We start from the raw sequence: 17,642 nt of genomic DNA on the forward strand, positions 1-17,642 counted from the left end.
CAGTTTTGATTGGACCAGATGGTCCTTCGCTGTCCCTCTGACCTTTTCCACAGTAAACACTTTGTCGACTGTGTGCGTAGTTTCTTGACCAACTTCTCAACAGCACAGATGGTACATTTGGTTTGTGTTTTTAGATTTGTCAGGATACCACACCCCACACGCAATGTTTTTAATCTCTAAATTAAAAAAAAAAACTCAATTTGGCATTGTAGTCTACCTTGACACAACATGCACTTCTGCACAGAACAGATGGTGAGAGAGGACTGAAGTATTACATTTAGCAAAAAGAGCATCCAAATATCTCTGCCAAGCCTTAGCTCCACAATTATTGTGCTTAAAATACATTCCTACCTATAAATGGTATAAAAATGGTGTTGGCTTGTACTACCCTTTAAATCAGGGGTGTTCACAGGGCGGCCCGCAGCTTGTTTTTTATTGACCCGCGGCACCTGGGGAAAAACCCAGAAAAAATGGGAAAAAATAAGAGCAAAAAGGCAAATTGTAAAGAAAAGAAGCTGAAATGTTGATACGAATATCAAATAATAAAGGTTTTGTAATCCTTTTTACAAAACAAAAAATACATATAAATATCAAAGTGGTCTCCCCGCATCCTTTGATTTTCAGTATGCGGACCTCGATTCCCCTGCTTTAAAGGAAAACTGCACTTTTTGGGGAATTTTGCCCATCATCCGCGATCTTATGTGAGACATGAACACACGTCTTTCTCTTTCCTGTGTGTTCTAAAGATATGAAAACGAAAAAGCGAAAAAGAGGCAGCTCATCAATGCACGTGATGGGACATACTGTACCTATTCCACCTAGAAAGCCCACTATGAAAACACCTCCAAAAATGTTTGATCATTTTAAATACATGCTGTAACCTTGTAGTAACAGACACATTCATGATGAGCATTACCGGAACCTCCACCTAGCGTTAACTTTTCCATACTCAAAAGCAAAAACACACGCTGTAGCTTGGTTAATATGCAGGTAACATTATGTAAATGGGGCGTTGTTGGCAGTTTTTGGAGTTTTTTTCAGAAGGCTTTATAGGCGGAATAGTTGCATGCCAGCTTTGTAGCTGTTTTTATATCTTTAGAACGCACAGAAAAACAAAAGAGGTGTGTTCAAGTCTCACATAAGGATTGTGGATGATGGACAAAATTCCCAAAAAAGTACCGTTTTCCTTCAACTCATTTGTCTATCTTTTGGAACCTAGACTTCATCGCTTTTGCAATATTTTATTGTATTAGCTTTTCTGCGTTGGTTTGTCGTTTTGAGCAGTTCATGTAAAAAAAAAAAAAACTCTCTCTGTGCAGGATGCAGCGTGGCACAGCAGATATTTGTATATAATAAAATCTAAAATATTTACAGAATGTCGAAATTTACATGATTGCGTAATGAATGTATGTTGAGCGTACTTTCGAATACACCCTTAGGTTTTTGTTAGGTTTTTCCTCTTCCTAAACAATTAACTTAGCTGAGCTTTGAGTGTTATTGTATAAACTCTTTTATCTGCACTTTAGATAACACTATAATGTGATCTGTGTTATTTTGCATTATCAAAAATCCATCTCTTGTGAGTTGTTATTGCTTTGGCTGTTGCAACAAGGACCCTGTTTAATAACATAATAATGTTGTCAGCCAAAAGGATGAAAGGATCGACATAAGCAAATAAATTGTGGAATGTTCTGCACCATGAAAATAATTTCATGTTCAGAATTTTGAAGAGAATAGGATCAAATATTGAAAATTGCAGCCTAGGGGTCATCTGTAAAAAGCAATGATTCAAGGAACATTTTAACATTCTTAGCTCTCAGTGTAGAAATAACTTACATATGAATACGTACTGTACGTATAAATACAAAGGTGATTCACTTTGCAGATGTGCCTCACTCATCTCACCTTTTTAACCTTTTTGTCAGACAGGTGTAAAAAGAAGTTAGCTGCTTTAAAACGTGACAAATGAAACACTCTTGCTTGCAGTGTTCTAAGATTGTTTGTGTGAACCCACTGGTTGACACTTGGCCACGGCTCTTTGCTCTGTCACAGGGTGTATGGTGAACATCAACTCAAACCTCCAGATACAGCAGAGGAATGTCTAACTCTCCACATAGCTGGGTTTCAGCCAAAACTAATGGCCTTTTCATTGCCGTTTGACCCTAGTTGATGTGACCACAGGGCCCGTGATGATTGTTGTCTTGGTCAGGAAATGGCTGCAGCCTCCTGTCAGCCAGAGGAGTCCACAAATCTTATTTCAGACATTTTTTGGCAAAAGGAAATATAAAGTCCATGTTGTGGGAATGTCCAGGGAATTTGAAAAAATATGATAATTCTAAGACGACTGTAGAAGGCATCTGATAAGACATTTCAACAAGTCATTTAGTTTTGCTTACAGTTGTGAGTAGTCCTCTAAAGTGTTATTTTTCTCCCCGTATCATGTTTTATGGTTAAAACACCAAATGTAAGGCTCCAGAGTCTGGAGCCCTGCCAACATGTCATCAGGAATGTATGCCCCTGCTCTACAGTGGGTCATGGGAAAATGCTGATGTCAGCTATTGTTGCTTTGTTTGTTGTTGTTGATTTCCTCTGGAGGAGGGCACATACAGAAAAAATGTATAGTGGAAAGAAGGAGTCAAATCGATTGTGTACACTTAAAGGTGTTATTTTGTAACATTTCAGGGTTATATCTATAACCCTCTTCCAATGCTGTTTATAGGTGTTGTGCAGGTGTAACCAATCCCAAAGGTCCTTTCAAATAGGCACTCCTCAAAAAGCTTCATAGCTTACCATCCCACTTCTGACACCATTTGTCACTGAGGTTGTGTTGGAATGCCATGCTCCATGTTCCAAAGACAGGGCCTTCTTCCTCACAGTTACCCCAATGCGCCCATTACAATCTTCAGAGTGCCTCACCCATCTCAGTTCAGTTGCATTTGGTCACCTCTCCTAAGGGTCCTTCCAACTGGGCACACTACAGATGACCTCCAAGCTAACCATCCCACTTCTGACACCATTTGCCACTGAAGCATGAGGAATCCAGGCTTGAATACACAGCAGTGGTGATGACATGCTTCATAATACTACCTATCCTGCTACTGGTGGAAGGCCCATGTCCTATTCAAGAACCCCATTTCATTCCTCCTTGTGCATCACACATCACGGGCCAATTGCACAGGTTTAATCGACCCCTTAGGTTCTTCCCACTTCTGACACCATTTGTCACAGAGAAGTACCTTAATTCTGAATTTGAACATTACCTAACTGTATAGGCAGACTCTCTTGAACTCTTGAACTATTACATTGTCGACTTAGACCTGGTGAATGTAATTAATGCTAATTTAATCATCAATATTTGTGTTTTTCAGGGGCGCCTTCTCTGAGGTAGTCCTCGCAGAGGAGAAGCGGACTCAAAGACTGGTGGCCATCAAGTGCATCCCTAAGAAGGCGTTAGAGGGCAAAGAAAACAGCATCGAGAACGAGATAGCAGTGCTGCACAAGTGAGTGGGCTTCACTATTTTTTTTTTATGCACTTTCCATATCGGCTCCTGCACCTGACATTCACTGTTGCAGTGTTGCAATGTAACATACAAGATAGAGCCATGGATGGAGCCCTTTTAGAGAAATGGTTGAAACATTCTTTTCTTCACATGTAGAGTTACAGACCGTTGTCTTTTCTGCATTGGTTCCCAAGTTATTTTTAGAGCTGTTGTTGCCTGGGTTACAGGAGACACACAACTCCAATCCATATACAACCATGATACCTCTTGAGGTACAGATGGTTGAGGAGAGACAGGTGGGGGTTAGTACACGGTTCCGTTACAATTTGGGTGTAATGGAGTTAAGTGATAGAAACAGGCACTGGAAATCACAGCATGTTTATCCTGTGGGAGTTTGTATGCACTCATAAGATGGTTTGATTACTCACTGCAGCATGCAACCCTCAATTTCCCCTGGCATACACAACAACACAAGTGGTCAATACATTCTGTTAACCATAATCACAAATTTCCTTAAAGCTGCATTCATGAATAGGGGTCATTTGCAAACAGATTAAAAGCCATTTGTAAAGGGATAAACGGATTATACTACATTTTTACAGAAGGATGATAAATGACATCTTGTGATGTTTGGGTAAAAAGGTATTATTTTTTTATCCTGGATGCATTGTTTTTAATTCAAAACACAGATGCCTTTGATTGTTAAATATGCGGTTATTGCACCCACAAAGGAATTTCTTTAATTAAATCCATGCTACTAAAAGCTGGGGTTTAAAAATGTAAAATATCTGTGAGATGTAGTCATTTTTGGTTGAAAACTTGGCAACACTCTTTAATTTGCTGACTTCTGTGCTCTGGCACTCTGTGAGACCTGTAGGTACTGACAGGGGTCTCACAAGATGACTCACCAGCCTTTCTTTCTCCCTCCTCCAGTCACCATGACCAGTGTCAGCCTCACCGACGCCACATAGCTCGCCCCCACACAAACGAAGAAAACAGCTGCACACAAACACACTGTGTTTAAATGGGAATGTACACGATAGAGCTCACACACGCTTGCACGTGTCCAAGCGCAGGGCAGCTTTAATCCGACATTCATCCTTCCTGGGGTCCATCAATCCCTCCGCAGTCAGCTAAGCAGATGAATGAAGGCACATTGTTTGAGTCAGCACTGTAATCCAGCACAAGTTTAGACCGGCACATACCTGCACTGTAGCTATTTCCTCCACGTCAACTGGACAACTGGCGCGCAGTGAGACAATATTAGCACATTACGTTATAGCACATTAATTATAATAACTCAAAAATCCTAATTTGGTTGAGCACCGAACCGTCAAGAATGCCTACCCACTGCATATGCATGAGTTTTGAAATCAAGATTCTTTCATTATTCACCTAGAAATTAGAGATGCTCTCAAAAAATTTAAAGAGACACAACTTTGGACCAAGATTTCCCTCGCCCGGACGCGCGGGTGACCGGGGCCCCCCCTCTGGAGCCAGGCCTGGAGGTAGGGCGCGATGGCGAGCATCTGGTGGGTGGGTGCACCCATGGGGTCCAGCCGGGCACAGCGGTAACATGGTTCCCCTTCTCACATGAGCTCACCACCCATGGGAGGGGCCAAAGTTGTTTGGTGCAGAGTGAGCTGGGTGGTGGCTGAAACCGGGGGCCTTGGCGGTCCAATCTTCTGTTGCAGAGGCTAGCTCTTGGCACGTGGAATGTCACCTCTCTGGTGGGGAAGGAGCCTGAAGGAGTTCCGGACTCAGTCCGACTCACCTCAACGCACAGTAAGGGCTCTGGAACCAGTCCTCTCGAGAGGGTTTAGTCTTTATTCCATTCTGGCGCTGCCAGCAGAGAGAGGCAACGGGCAGGGTTGGCAATTCTTGCTGCCCCCCGGCTCAGGGCCTGTACGTTGGCGTTTTACCCGGTGAATGAGAGGGTAGTTTCCCCTCGCCTTCGGGTGGGGGGGACGGGTCCTGCCTGTTGTTTGTGCTATTGCGCCAAACAGCAGTTCAGAATACTCACCCTTTTTGGAGTCCCTAGAGGGAGTGCTGGAGAGTGCTCCCTCGGGGCATTCCCTTGTTCTGCTGGGGGCCTTCAACGCTCACGTTGGCAGCGACAGTGAGTCCTGGAGAGGTGTGATTGGGAGGAACGGCCCCCCTGCCCCTACCGGGCTTTTTTGGCCCATGGACCTCCGGAGGCAGCTGACGGGTACCGGCAGGCCAAGAAGTCTGCGGCGCTGGCTGTTGCTGAGGCAAGAACTCGGACATGGGAGAGGTTCGGGGAAGCCATTGAGAATGACTTCCGAATGGCTTTGAAGAGATTCTGAACCACAATCTGCCGTCTCAGGAGGGGGAAGCAGTGTATGGTCAACACCATTTATGGTGGAGATTGTCTGCTGCTGACCTTGACTCGAGACATTGTGGAGCAGTGGAAGGAATACTTCAAAGACCTCCTCAACCCCACCGACACGTCTTCCAGTGAGGAAGCAGTGCCTGGGGACTCCGCGGTGGGCTCTCCTATCTCTGGGACTGAGGTTGCCGAGGTGGTTAAAAAAACTCCGCGGTAGCGGGGCCCCTAGGGTGGATGAGATCCGCCCGGAGTTCCTCAAGGCCCTGGATGCTGTGGCCGTGTCTTGGTTGACACGACTCTGCAGCGTCGCGTGGACATCGGGGGCGGCGACTCTGGATTGCCAAACCGGGGGGGGGGGTGGTCCCCCGAACACCTCCGCAGAGAACCACTGAGAACTGCATTGAGAGAAGCCAGATGAGGTGGCTTGGGCATATGGCCAGGATGCCCACTGGACACCTCCCAAGGGAGGTGTTCAGGGCAAATCCAACCGGTAGGAGGCTTCGGGGAAGACCCAGGACCCGTTGGAGAGACTATGTCTCTCAACTGGCCTGGGAACGCCTCGGGATCCGCCGGGAGGAGCTGGATGAAGAAGCTGCGGAGAGGGAAGTCTGGGCTTCCCTGCTTAGGCTGCTACCCCCGCGACCCAACCTCGGATAAGCGGAAAAAGACGGATGGATAGATATTGTTAGTTCGTCTTCTACCATGTATCATACATATTATATTGAAAAGATTATATATGCATAGGGCCGCACGATGAATGAGTGGTTTGCATGCTGGCCACACCGTAAGCAGATTGGAAAGACCTGGATTTGAATCTCCACTTGGCAACTCTGTGTGGAGTTTGCACGTTCTCCCCCTGTGCGTGGGCTTTCTCCGGGTATCCCGGTGAATGATTGTTTGTCTATATGTGCCCTGCGATTGGCTGGCGACCAGTCCAGGGTGTAACAGCCTCTCACCCAAAGTCAGCTGGGATAGGCTCCAGCATACCCCTGCGACCCTAATTAGGATAAGTGGCATAGAAAATGGATAGATGCATACATATGCATATAGTAGAATACATACAGTAGCTACTGTTATTACACATTATTCATAAACACATATTTACACACACTTATACACATTCAAAGGAATGTTTACAAATAAAGACCTTCTTAGACCTTCATTCCTTTCATTCCTGCCAATGTTTTTGTCTCACTTCCATTTCTTCTTTTTGCATTTTGAAGGACTATTTAGAACCTCTTTAAGATCCAACAGTGCAAAATGTAAATTCTGCCATTTTTTAACTGGTCTTAAATCAGGAGTGTACATCCAGTGTATACATTGGATGAGTCATCTGCGCTGTGCTGTCACTGCACCCACGACTGTAAGAACATCGATGCAAAGAGTTCAACCAATTAATGACGAGTCACATACCACAACATACACAGCACATTATCTCCCGATCAGGATATACGGCACACTTCCATCACACTCAGGGGTGTTGCTTTGTTTTCTTTTAATATGAATAATCAACTAACTTCTTTCTTAAATGCTTTGCAGGATTAAACATGCCAACATTGTGTCTCTGGAAGAAATATTTGAGAGCAAATCGCACCTCTACCTTGTCATGCAACTGTGAGTATTCACATATGTGTGAGTTTGGAACTCACTGCTTGTGCTGTCTCCCACGCACTGCTTGTCACATGCCATTAATTGCACTCTGTAATGCACTCCCCTGCACACACACACACACACACACACACGCACACAGACACACACACTTACAGGCACGCATTGTACTACGCTTACTCATGGACAGCAGTGGGGACTTTTGCCTTCCCACCTGCAGCCTGTCAGCCTGCCGTCCACCTCAGTGACGGAAATGTCAGAGACAAAAAAAAAAAAAATCAAAATAGAGGACAGATAACGATCAAGAGCTTTATAAAATACCCTCCTAAAGGCAGAGATGGAAGGTGAAGACCCACATTTCTTGTCTATTTGAAGTCATTGTACTCCCTAGTAATGTTTATGATCCTTCCTAACAGCCCTAACCTTTGGCCTGGCGGTACTTCATCACAGTTGTAAATCTACTTGGTATAACTTTGTTATTTTAAGTGAAAACAACGTGAAAAGCGAACCTGTACTCAACGCTAGTCTAGTATCCATTTTAAGCCTTGTGTACAATTCAGTACATTTGATATGATACGCAAGCTTAAATAGCTGTAAGGAGATATTTGGTGGGCAAAGTTATGTCACCCTCTAGTGGCCATTTTCTTTCTTTCTAACCCAATTAAAGTCAATGTAACATAATTGTTTTACTAACTTTAAGTCTTTACCTCAGTAATACTAAATTCAATTCAATTAATTTAACTAAATTAATTTATCGCATGGTATATCTTGCATCCCCAAACGCTGTCAAACTGTGGTACGCGTACCGCTGGTGTTGCACGGGTTCCATCCAGCGATACTCAGGAGCAGAGATTTAAAAAATAATAAAAATAAGATTATATAAGATGTATAATTAATAATAATAGTATTAATAATAATTGTAGAACTATAAAATGTATTTTTAAATGTATCACTGAAATGTTATTAAAATCAAATTTAGCTTTACTGAAACACTGTTTAACTCGCCTCATACGCCACAAGCCAATGAAATGCAAGTACACGCAACGTATTCACAGCTAAACTGTGATGTGAGCATGCAGAAACTGTGGTACTCGCAAAGCAAAATGTTTTTGAGGGGGTACGTGGTGTAAAAAGGTTTGAGAACCATTGCCTAAACATAAAATCCTCTCTTTTTTTTCATTTACCATCATTCATTTTTACAACATAGTTTCTTGCATAGCATTAGTAAGAGACTGCTTTTTATCACGCATCCAGGGTGTCTGGTGGGGAGCTGTTTGACCGCATCATAGAGAAGGGTTTCTACACAGAAAAAGATGCCAGTAAGCTCATTCAGCAGATTCTGGATGCTGTCAAATATCTCCACGACATGGGAATCGTCCACCGAGACCTCAAGGTAATTTTTGAATGTAGTTTTGCTGACATAGAGCTGAGAAAATGTGTCCTTGAATTGATTGCAACAACATGTGCACCTAAGACAACACAGTCCTGATGATTCTATTGTTGTAATGTATTAGATTTCCTCCACTGGGATTGGCAATCAGTGTATGGTGGGAGGTGATGTGTTTTGTATTCAGGGGAAAACTGACTTGATAAAATGTTGTGTGTCCCAGCCAGAGAATCTGCTCTACTACAGCATGGATGAGGACTCCAAAATCATGATCAGCGACTTTGGCCTGTCTAAAATTGAAGGTTCTGGCAGTGTGATGTCCACGGCCTGTGGAACGCCTGGATATGTCGGTAAAAAGTATTTCATGTTCAAAAATAACAGTGATAAGTACAAACTATTTATTTCTGACATATTAAAACACCTAAACCCTCCTTATTAGAGGTAAAAAGCTGTCTTATCGCTTCAACACAATCAATATATATCTGTTTGTATTTCAAAACAACTTATTTCTCATAGGAAATAATGTGCATAGAAATACAGTGGAACCTCCAACATAAAATGTTTTGCGATGCTGATCAATTTCCAAGTTGTTCAATACACATTCTTCCACCGAAAATAATGTGAAGTGAATTAAATCAACCTGTCTCTGTCATAAAACCTTTATTGTATTTACAGGCAATGTTCAAAGCAATGCTTTAGCATTCATAACTGTGACGCAAACAGAGTAAATCCCCGCCATTTGCAGGGATTGCATTCTCATGAATGATTGAGACGCCCATGAGAATGTTTATTTTTGACACTCTTGTCGAGCCTGGGCTATGTGTGTTGCGCTACAGTACCAAAAGCCTCCCTTACTCATGGTGCAACCAAAAATAACACAACAAGTAACACGTGAACACACGATGTAACTGCACCACACGGACTATGCCAGTATCGAAATAAGCACTTACGTACTAATATGCATGCAAAACAATACTATTTTATTAATTAATAACTCACTAGACGTGCGAGGTTAACTTCCTGGAAGCCCATGAGCAGTAATTAATTAATATAATATATTAATATATATATAAATTAATGTATAATATAAAATGTTGATATGTACGCATTTTCATTTATTTTCTGTATTTAATATTTAATTGATTTATTTAATATATTTAATACAAATATTGTGACTTCATTAACTAATTATGTTCCCAATAACTTTATCATTATATGAGCGCTTTTCATATTTTTCCAGCAAATTTTGGTTGATGTTGAAAGGACTTTTGGAGATTTGCCTGTAAATCAGACGAATCAGAGCAAATGTAAAGTGTAAAAAAGATTCATTGTTTTCCTTTCAGCCCCGGAGGTTTTGGCACAGAAACCCTACAGCAAAGCAGTGGACTGCTGGTCTATTGGAGTCATAGCCTACATTCTGTGAGTACTCCAGTCTTGTTTGTGTTTCTGCATGTTTCAGTCCACACGTGCGCTGTCCATTAACAAACATGTTTGTGTCTCTCAGGTTGTGTGGTTACCCTCCATTCTACGACGAGAACGACGCCAAACTCTTTGAGCAGATCCTGAAAGCAGAATATGAGTTTGATTCTCCTTACTGGGATGACATCTCAGATTCAGGTACCGGAATCTTCATCATATTTTAGCAGTCCTAGCAAATACTGTATGCTCCTTGGTGGGTGTGATCATCACCAGAACAAGCTGATTGGACTGTTAGTAAGTAATGAGGTATGTTATTTTCTATCATGACAGCTAAGGACTTCATAGTCCACCTGATGGAGAAAGACCCCAACGTACGCTACACTTGTGAGCAGGCCCTGCAGCACCCATGGTACCTGACATAACCTTCCGTCCTTCCCAGCATTGCTTTGAGAAACTCACATGTATTTTTCTTGATGCTTTCATGATTTGACACTCATATGTTTCTTCACCACAGGATTGCCGGGGACACAGCATTGGACAAGAACATCCATGAGTCTGTCAGTGCACAAATCAAGAAGAACTTTGCTAAAAGCAAGTGGAAGGTAGGACTATTTTTATACTTTTGCGTCTATTTGGATCATCCGTCGTCGTTGGGATTTGTGGAGCATATTTCCTCATATAGTAGCAAGGGGCATATTAATATACAACAACAATGTACGTCGAGTGAAACTGGACTTCAAAACTGAAAAGGGGCCAATTATAAAGAAATGGAGACAAATGTCATGAAGATACAATGTGCAAAAGTAACGGAGCCATCTTCGGTAATGACACATAATGTTCATGTTCACTCTCAGCAAGCGTTCAATGCCACAGCAGTCGTCCGCCACATGAGGCGTCTTCAGCTCAGCACCAACAACGAAGGGCCCAACCAAGCTAACCTGCCAAGTCCATGCAGAGCTCATCTACTGCTGCCAGGAGAGGACGCTCAACATGCAGGTACTCACTGTTTTTCCTAGTCCTGTCATGATGGCAAATTTTGCTGGACGATAATTTCCCCACAAATTATTGCCGATAAACGATATTATTGTCAACGTTATTCTGAGACCATTTTTTCATTAATGTAGTGACAATGTATGGCATGATAATGCATCAAAGCAACTTTAATTTCTTAACATTGGACTTAAAATTAACATATAACTGAAATGTCAGAGCTTTGGAATAAAATAAACACTCACTCCGTTCACTCCGCTATAGAACCAAGATGTTGAGACAGATGCACAGAGTGAACTCTCTTGCCATCCAGCTTGTTTGGTCGAGAGAGAGGAGGAAAACAAACACGCACGCAAGCACATGTCAATTTATCAGGGCCGGAAAAATTGTCCACTTTGTTTTTATTGATCATGCGATTAATTGATTTATTGATTCACAATCCACAGCTGATTAAATTGAAAAATTAACTTTTTAATTTGTAAAAACAAACTTTCTTACACAGTCCATGTCTTACATTTCCTTAGTCTTTCAATTTTTGTCTTTTTTTTTTTTTTTTTTAATTGACAAAATTACCACAGCTGATGTTTCTGTGTGCACAAAGACTTCAAGCTCCTAGTATTGTCCGAGCTGTCTAAGATGCAAAATCTAAGACCCACTGATAGCAAAGATGTGTTTCATACAGTTGGGCCTTTTGTCTAAATGCTTCTTTCACTTCTGCTTATGTTCCAAGTACATTCAAACATGCTGCAGTACAGCCACTTTTTAAAAAAACACACCCTAGACCCCTCCGTCCTGTCAAATTACAGACCCATTTCTGTCAAAAGTGTTGTTTTAACATTTTAAAGAGTGGTCTCGGCCCAGCTGGAATCGCATATCAAGTCAAATTTCAGTCTGGTTTTAAATCCTGCTACAGTACAGAAACTGCACTTTTAAAAAATGTTAATGATTTGCTTTTAATAGCAGGCTGGCGATTAAGCCCTGCTGGTGCTTTTAGATTTGACGGCAGCCGTTGACACAGTTGACCATAACATCCTTCTATCCCGCCTAGAGACGTGTGCAGGCACGGTCCTCCATTGGTTCCAGTCTTACTTAACCGAATGCTCTTTCTCTGTCAGTCTTGGTCCATTTTTGTCAAGGACTTCCCCTCTTGGCTATGGGGTGCCCCAAGGCTCTATTTTAGGTCCTGTCTTGTTTTTATTGTATTTATTGCCACTGGGTTCAATTTAAAAACACAACATTTCCTTTCATTGTTTCGCTGACTATGTCCAAATATATCTACCCCTTCAATCCAAAACTGATTCTCTTATGGCCTTATGACAACGTAAAAACCTGGCTGTAAATTCACTTTCTGAACTTAAAGGAAAAGAAAACTGAGGTTGTGATTTTTGGGGACATGGCCCTCACGGACGTCAACAGTGCTTTATGCCCCATTTCGTCCGATTGCCGCCCCTGTGTAAAAATTTTTTGTGTTCTTATTGACAGCTCTTTTCATCTTGACAACCGAATCAGTTCGGTGATTAAAGCAAGTTTCTTTCAGCTCAGGACTATCGTAACGCCCTCTACTTTGGCCTTGCCCAGGCTTGCATTCATAGACTTCAACTGGTCCAAAAAACAGCTTCTTAGGATTCATTTGAAGATTTTATTGCTTGTTTTGAAATGCATAAATGGTCTAGCCCCCTCCTATTAAAGTGATTTGCTGACTTTGCACACTCCCACCAGAACACTGAGGTCTTGTAGCCTCTCTGTTTTACATTGTCCCCCAACCAGACTAGAAAACATGAGGTGACAGGTTTTACTGTCGTAAGTATTTTTATAGTTGCTGACCATCAGTGTGACATTTTATTGTCTTTCAGAGTCTTGCTGCGAGGCGGGCTGCTCCCAGGCCGTGGACGGGGACAGCGCGGACCCTCTGTCCAACTGTAGCTACCGCTGCCACCCGCCTAGCCGGGTGTGATCCCTGTGCTGCTTAACTGCCTCAATGACCCCAGTGATTTTTTTCCATTTTTAACCCCCTCGGTGGAACCAGCGGTAGCAACTCCCTCGCCGCCCCCCATCACGTCTGGTTAAGAATATGGCGTCATTCTGACCTCTCGCCTGCAGGGGGAGCAAGTCTGTTGAGCCTGGGAAGGAAGGAAGGAAGAAAAGGGAAGATGGTGATGATTATGATGACTAGTTGTCAGACAGGGCGGGTGGTTTGTGCTAAAGTAAAGAGGGGAAGATTGTTTATTTCCAAAGCAGGACAGAGCTGAGACTATTTTTAATGCAGCCTGTGCTATTGTCATATTATATTTGAATATTTGTTCTGTGTATTTTTGTGCATGATCAGGAGAGGAAGTCCCCAAGCATGTGTTCTTATCTGTATAATACGCCCTCCTTTCTGTTGTTGCAGAGGACGGAGTGCCATAAGCAAAGCCTTTCGAGGATGATTTTGCCGTCTTTTGAATGTAAGCGAGTCCAATCTAACAGTACTGCAGAGTGAGCACAGATCTGTCTATGAGGACAATCAGTGACCTTTATGCAAAACTTCTTCTGTTAGTATGTAGCCTTTTATGAAATGGTGTTTCCATGCAGCTGTGGAAAAGGCTTCCCCTTCGCTTTCTCTCAACCTCTTTAACCACGTGAGCGCAGGGATCTTATCTTCGTCTATGGTGCCTTTAGTGTATACAGTATGACAGGTTTATTATATTTTGGGGGTGGGGAGAGGGGGGGCTTCTTAAGCGTGTCTTGCTGCACAATCCATGCAACTGTAACGTCGTGTTTTGTATTTATCACATTTGTAGTTAGGAATTTGTTGTTTTCCCCTCCATAGGCTAGTTTGACCTTTTTTTTTTAGCATAGGCTGATTTTTAATGTGATAAGATGAAGAATGATGTGTGGATGCAAAAAAAAAAAAAAGTGACTTATATGCATCTGTCGCCGTGTACTGTAATCATACCGCCATCTTTTCCTCTTTCATCCTTCAACCGTTTCAAAATATGCATCGTTTTCCTTATTTCCTCATCACGTTCCTCACTTGTGCTGTGAAGACTCCTGTCATGTAAATGGTTAAGTAGCTAATAAGGCCTTGCGTTGAGAGCAGAGAGAGCTTTAATGCACATTTATTCTACGTTTTCAGTGCTTAAAAAAAACGTGCACCGTATACACCCGTGGTTCTGATGTGACAGCGTGCAAAGTCATTGTGATAAGTTGCCATAAGGGTAAAAAGCACTGGAGAGAGCGGCGGTGGAACCTCCAAAGTGGAACACCCGTGAAGGTACAGTTTTAAGTTCAGCCACAAAAAAAAACAAAAACATCTGAAACGTCAAACAGAACATCATTGGTGACATCAGCCAACCTCATAAAAGACTTCTTCTAACAGACTACCTAAAGCAGGGGTGTCCAAAGTGCGGCCCGGGGGCCATTTGCAGCCCGTGGCTGTGATTTTATCGGCCCACCACACGGTCTAAAAATGTAATTTAAAAAGGAAAAAACACACACAAAAAAAAAAACAGTAGCACAAATGGGAAAATCAATCAAAAGTCAAAATATTAAGAGAAGAGTTGTAATCTAGCAAGGGAAAAAAAAGCCATAATTTCACAAGGATTAATTAATAGTATGAGGAAAAATGTCATTTTAGTCGCATGAAGTTGAAATATTAAAGAAAAAAGTTTTTTTAAGTCAAAAACAATGAATAAAGTTGATATTTTTGGAAGAAGGGGGAAAATGTATAACATGGGAATAAAGTCTAAATATCGGGAGACGAAAAGAAGTTGAAATATTTGGAAAACTATACCAAAAAAAATCTATATCAGAAATTTTACCACAGTAAAGTCAAAAAAATAGTTTTCTAATGAGAAAAATGTTGCAATTTGATGAGAATGAGCTAAAATGAGGCAAAATATTTTAGTAACAATGTTGACATAAATAAAAAATACATTACTGTTATAAAGGTATATGATGTTATAATTACGAGAAGAAAATTTACAAGAGGAAAGCTGAAGTGAAATAGTTGGAAAATTTTAAAAAATCAAGAAATGGAAAAAACAGCTGTAATTTTACAGGAATAAAGTCAAAATATTAGTCATAATTGAATGAAGTACAAAAGTCCCAATTTTACAAGAATAAAGTCGTATAATTAAGGGGAAAAAAATGTTTTTGTCGCATTTCCGCTACATTACAAAGGTGAAATGCAGGTTTTTCTTGAGCTACATGTAGCTTCTTAGCATATCTCAATGTGTTGCTTCACAAAATTTCAAAGTGGCCCCTGCATCCTTTCATTTTTCAGTATGTGGCCCTCGCTGGAAAAAGTTTGGACACCCCTGATCTAAAGGATTACCTGCCTGCACGTGTGTGGTTTTTTTGCCCAACACATACAAGGCTTCATAATTCCAGCAATACCTATAAAACACCACTTTTCAGGGTTTCCCAGCGGGAATTGTTCACATTCAGTCAGTGTGGTGTTTGCTTAAATACTCCCAAGTTAAGATGCAACTAATTTTCCTTGACAGACTATGTGGATAATCGACAATTCATGAATTTCCCTTGAATCTCTGTCTGAATGTTCTGAACTCCTGTGATCATACATACTGAGCAGGATAATCCTTTCACAAATTGCAGCTCAACTCGGCGTAGTTAATATTGTGCTCTTTTGACCACAAGCTAGTTGAGACTGAATCAACAGCGCCTCTGCCCATCCCTTGCAAGAATTGCAATCAGAGGTTTTCAGAAAGCATCCATCCATTATTTGTGCTGCTTAGGTCGCGGGGGTATGCTGGAGCCTATCCCAGCTGACTTTGGGCGAGAGGCGGGGTACACCCTGGACTGGTCGCCAGCCAATGGCAGGGCACATATAGACAAACAACCATTCACACTCACATTCATCCCTATGGACAATTTACAGTTCCCAAACGGAGATTGGAACCTATCAGAAAGCAACATTTTAATATTAATATTTAAAATTTGAATATGTTTTACGGCTGTGTTCTATTCTACGGTGTCAGCTTGTTGGAAAGTGGGCCAAACCACCTTGAAAACATTCCTGGTCAATGAAACAATTGATGCTGATGACGTGTATAACCGTGTAGCCATTACCTCACCACTGAACTGGCTGTGGTAGGAAAATCCTTTTTTTTTTTCTAGTTAGACATACAAGATGTTTTTACAAATATTTCTGCTTTCAGTTAAAGCATCAGATGTGATTTTTATTCTTTTCTGTTCTCTTTATCGAGGGGGAAAGGGGAAAATAGTGTGAAGTTCGTATTCTCTGACTTCTGGTTGTGTTTCACTCTTTTCGCTCGTCCAGAAGGATTTGTCGTACAAATGAGTGTTTGTACCATGAATATCTTGCCTTTTTCCTTTTGACAGTATTTTAAACTGTACACACGGACGCAATGCATTTTGGGCTGTGGAAAAGTGGCTGTAAGTGAAACATACATTAAACTCCTTGTCTATGCAGTATTCATCTGGCCGTGCTCTTTTGTAGCGGACTGCGATGCATGGAAGACAGCGCAACACAATAGTCTGCAACGAACGCTGCTGGCAATGGAGCTTTGTGGTCTGGTTGCAGGATGCCTGAGACGGGAATGGGGAAGGGAGCTGCGAGAATGGAGGTCCTCCGGTAGAGCACACATTAGAGAGTAAAAATGACGATGCGGTCAGAGCAGGATTATGGGGTTGCTTCCAAATAATTGCACGAATGGTAAGGACCAGAGTGCTGACAGACGCAAGTCATGTCTTCATGTGGGAGGAGGGGCGGATGTTGCCGGTTTAGGCCAGGGGGCTGCATGATGTGAGATGTAAGAATTCTGGGGGTCGCGTTTTTCAGCATTTGTTTATTAAACATGCAAAAATCGATCTGGTGTGCAAAAAGAATGAGGTGAAAAGTTAAATATATTTGAAGAAAACGCCTAGATGTGCATCGCGTAATCACGCCACCCTGGACAGACAGATGTTGACCTCAGCGGGACCACAGAAAATGTACATGCACGTATGATGTGCTTGTTGTCATAGGAATGCTGTTTGGTTCTTTTTTCATTTGCAGGCACAAGTATTTCATTCATTTGTAATAATATCATTTTATCCTAACTTTTTTTTAATTAAACCATTTTTAATTCAGGGGCTTCAATTGTTTTATTTTTTTATGTATTAAATTAATAATAATAATAATAAATTAACAAAAAATTTAAAATGTGTTTTTTTATCCAATTAATCGAAAAAATAATCTACCGATTAATCGATTATTTAAATGGTCGTCAGTTGCAGCCCCATGCAAGATACAACATGTCAAAGGGACAGTGAGACACAGACAATATTCAAGAAACAAGGCCAAATTTGAGTCGAAAATGCAATCATGCCAATACGGGGGCATTCGAAAAGCGAGGTTATTCTGTAATATAAAACTTTTTTTTTT

The 17,642-nt window shown here is 41.6% G+C and overlaps 1 protein-coding gene across 2 annotated transcripts in view; it reads left to right on the forward strand.

The window, feature by feature from the left end:
* The window catches only part of camk1b (calcium/calmodulin-dependent protein kinase Ib), a 44,224-nt gene extending 27,534 nt beyond the window's left edge, over positions 1-16,690 (forward strand). For both annotated transcript variants that reach the window (XM_054784394.1, XM_054784393.1), the window contains 10 exons: positions 3,369-3,500; positions 7,390-7,464; positions 8,713-8,851; positions 9,069-9,195; positions 10,189-10,264; positions 10,350-10,462; positions 10,595-10,673; positions 10,779-10,866; positions 11,119-11,260; positions 13,108-16,690. In XM_054784394.1, the coding sequence (XP_054640369.1) occupies positions 3,369-3,500; positions 7,390-7,464; positions 8,713-8,851; positions 9,069-9,195; positions 10,189-10,264; positions 10,350-10,462; positions 10,595-10,673; positions 10,779-10,866; positions 11,119-11,260; positions 13,108-13,208 (1,072 nt within the window). In that variant the 3' untranslated portion in view covers positions 13,209-16,690. The remainder of the gene's footprint in view (positions 1-3,368; positions 3,501-7,389; positions 7,465-8,712; positions 8,852-9,068; positions 9,196-10,188; positions 10,265-10,349; positions 10,463-10,594; positions 10,674-10,778; positions 10,867-11,118; positions 11,261-13,107) is intronic.
* The last annotated feature ends 952 nt before the right edge of the window (positions 16,691-17,642 follow it).

This window comes from Dunckerocampus dactyliophorus, chromosome 8 (assembly GCF_027744805.1).
Source record: "Dunckerocampus dactyliophorus isolate RoL2022-P2 chromosome 8, RoL_Ddac_1.1, whole genome shotgun sequence".
Classification (NCBI taxonomy): domain Eukaryota; kingdom Metazoa; phylum Chordata; class Actinopteri; order Syngnathiformes; family Syngnathidae; genus Dunckerocampus; species Dunckerocampus dactyliophorus.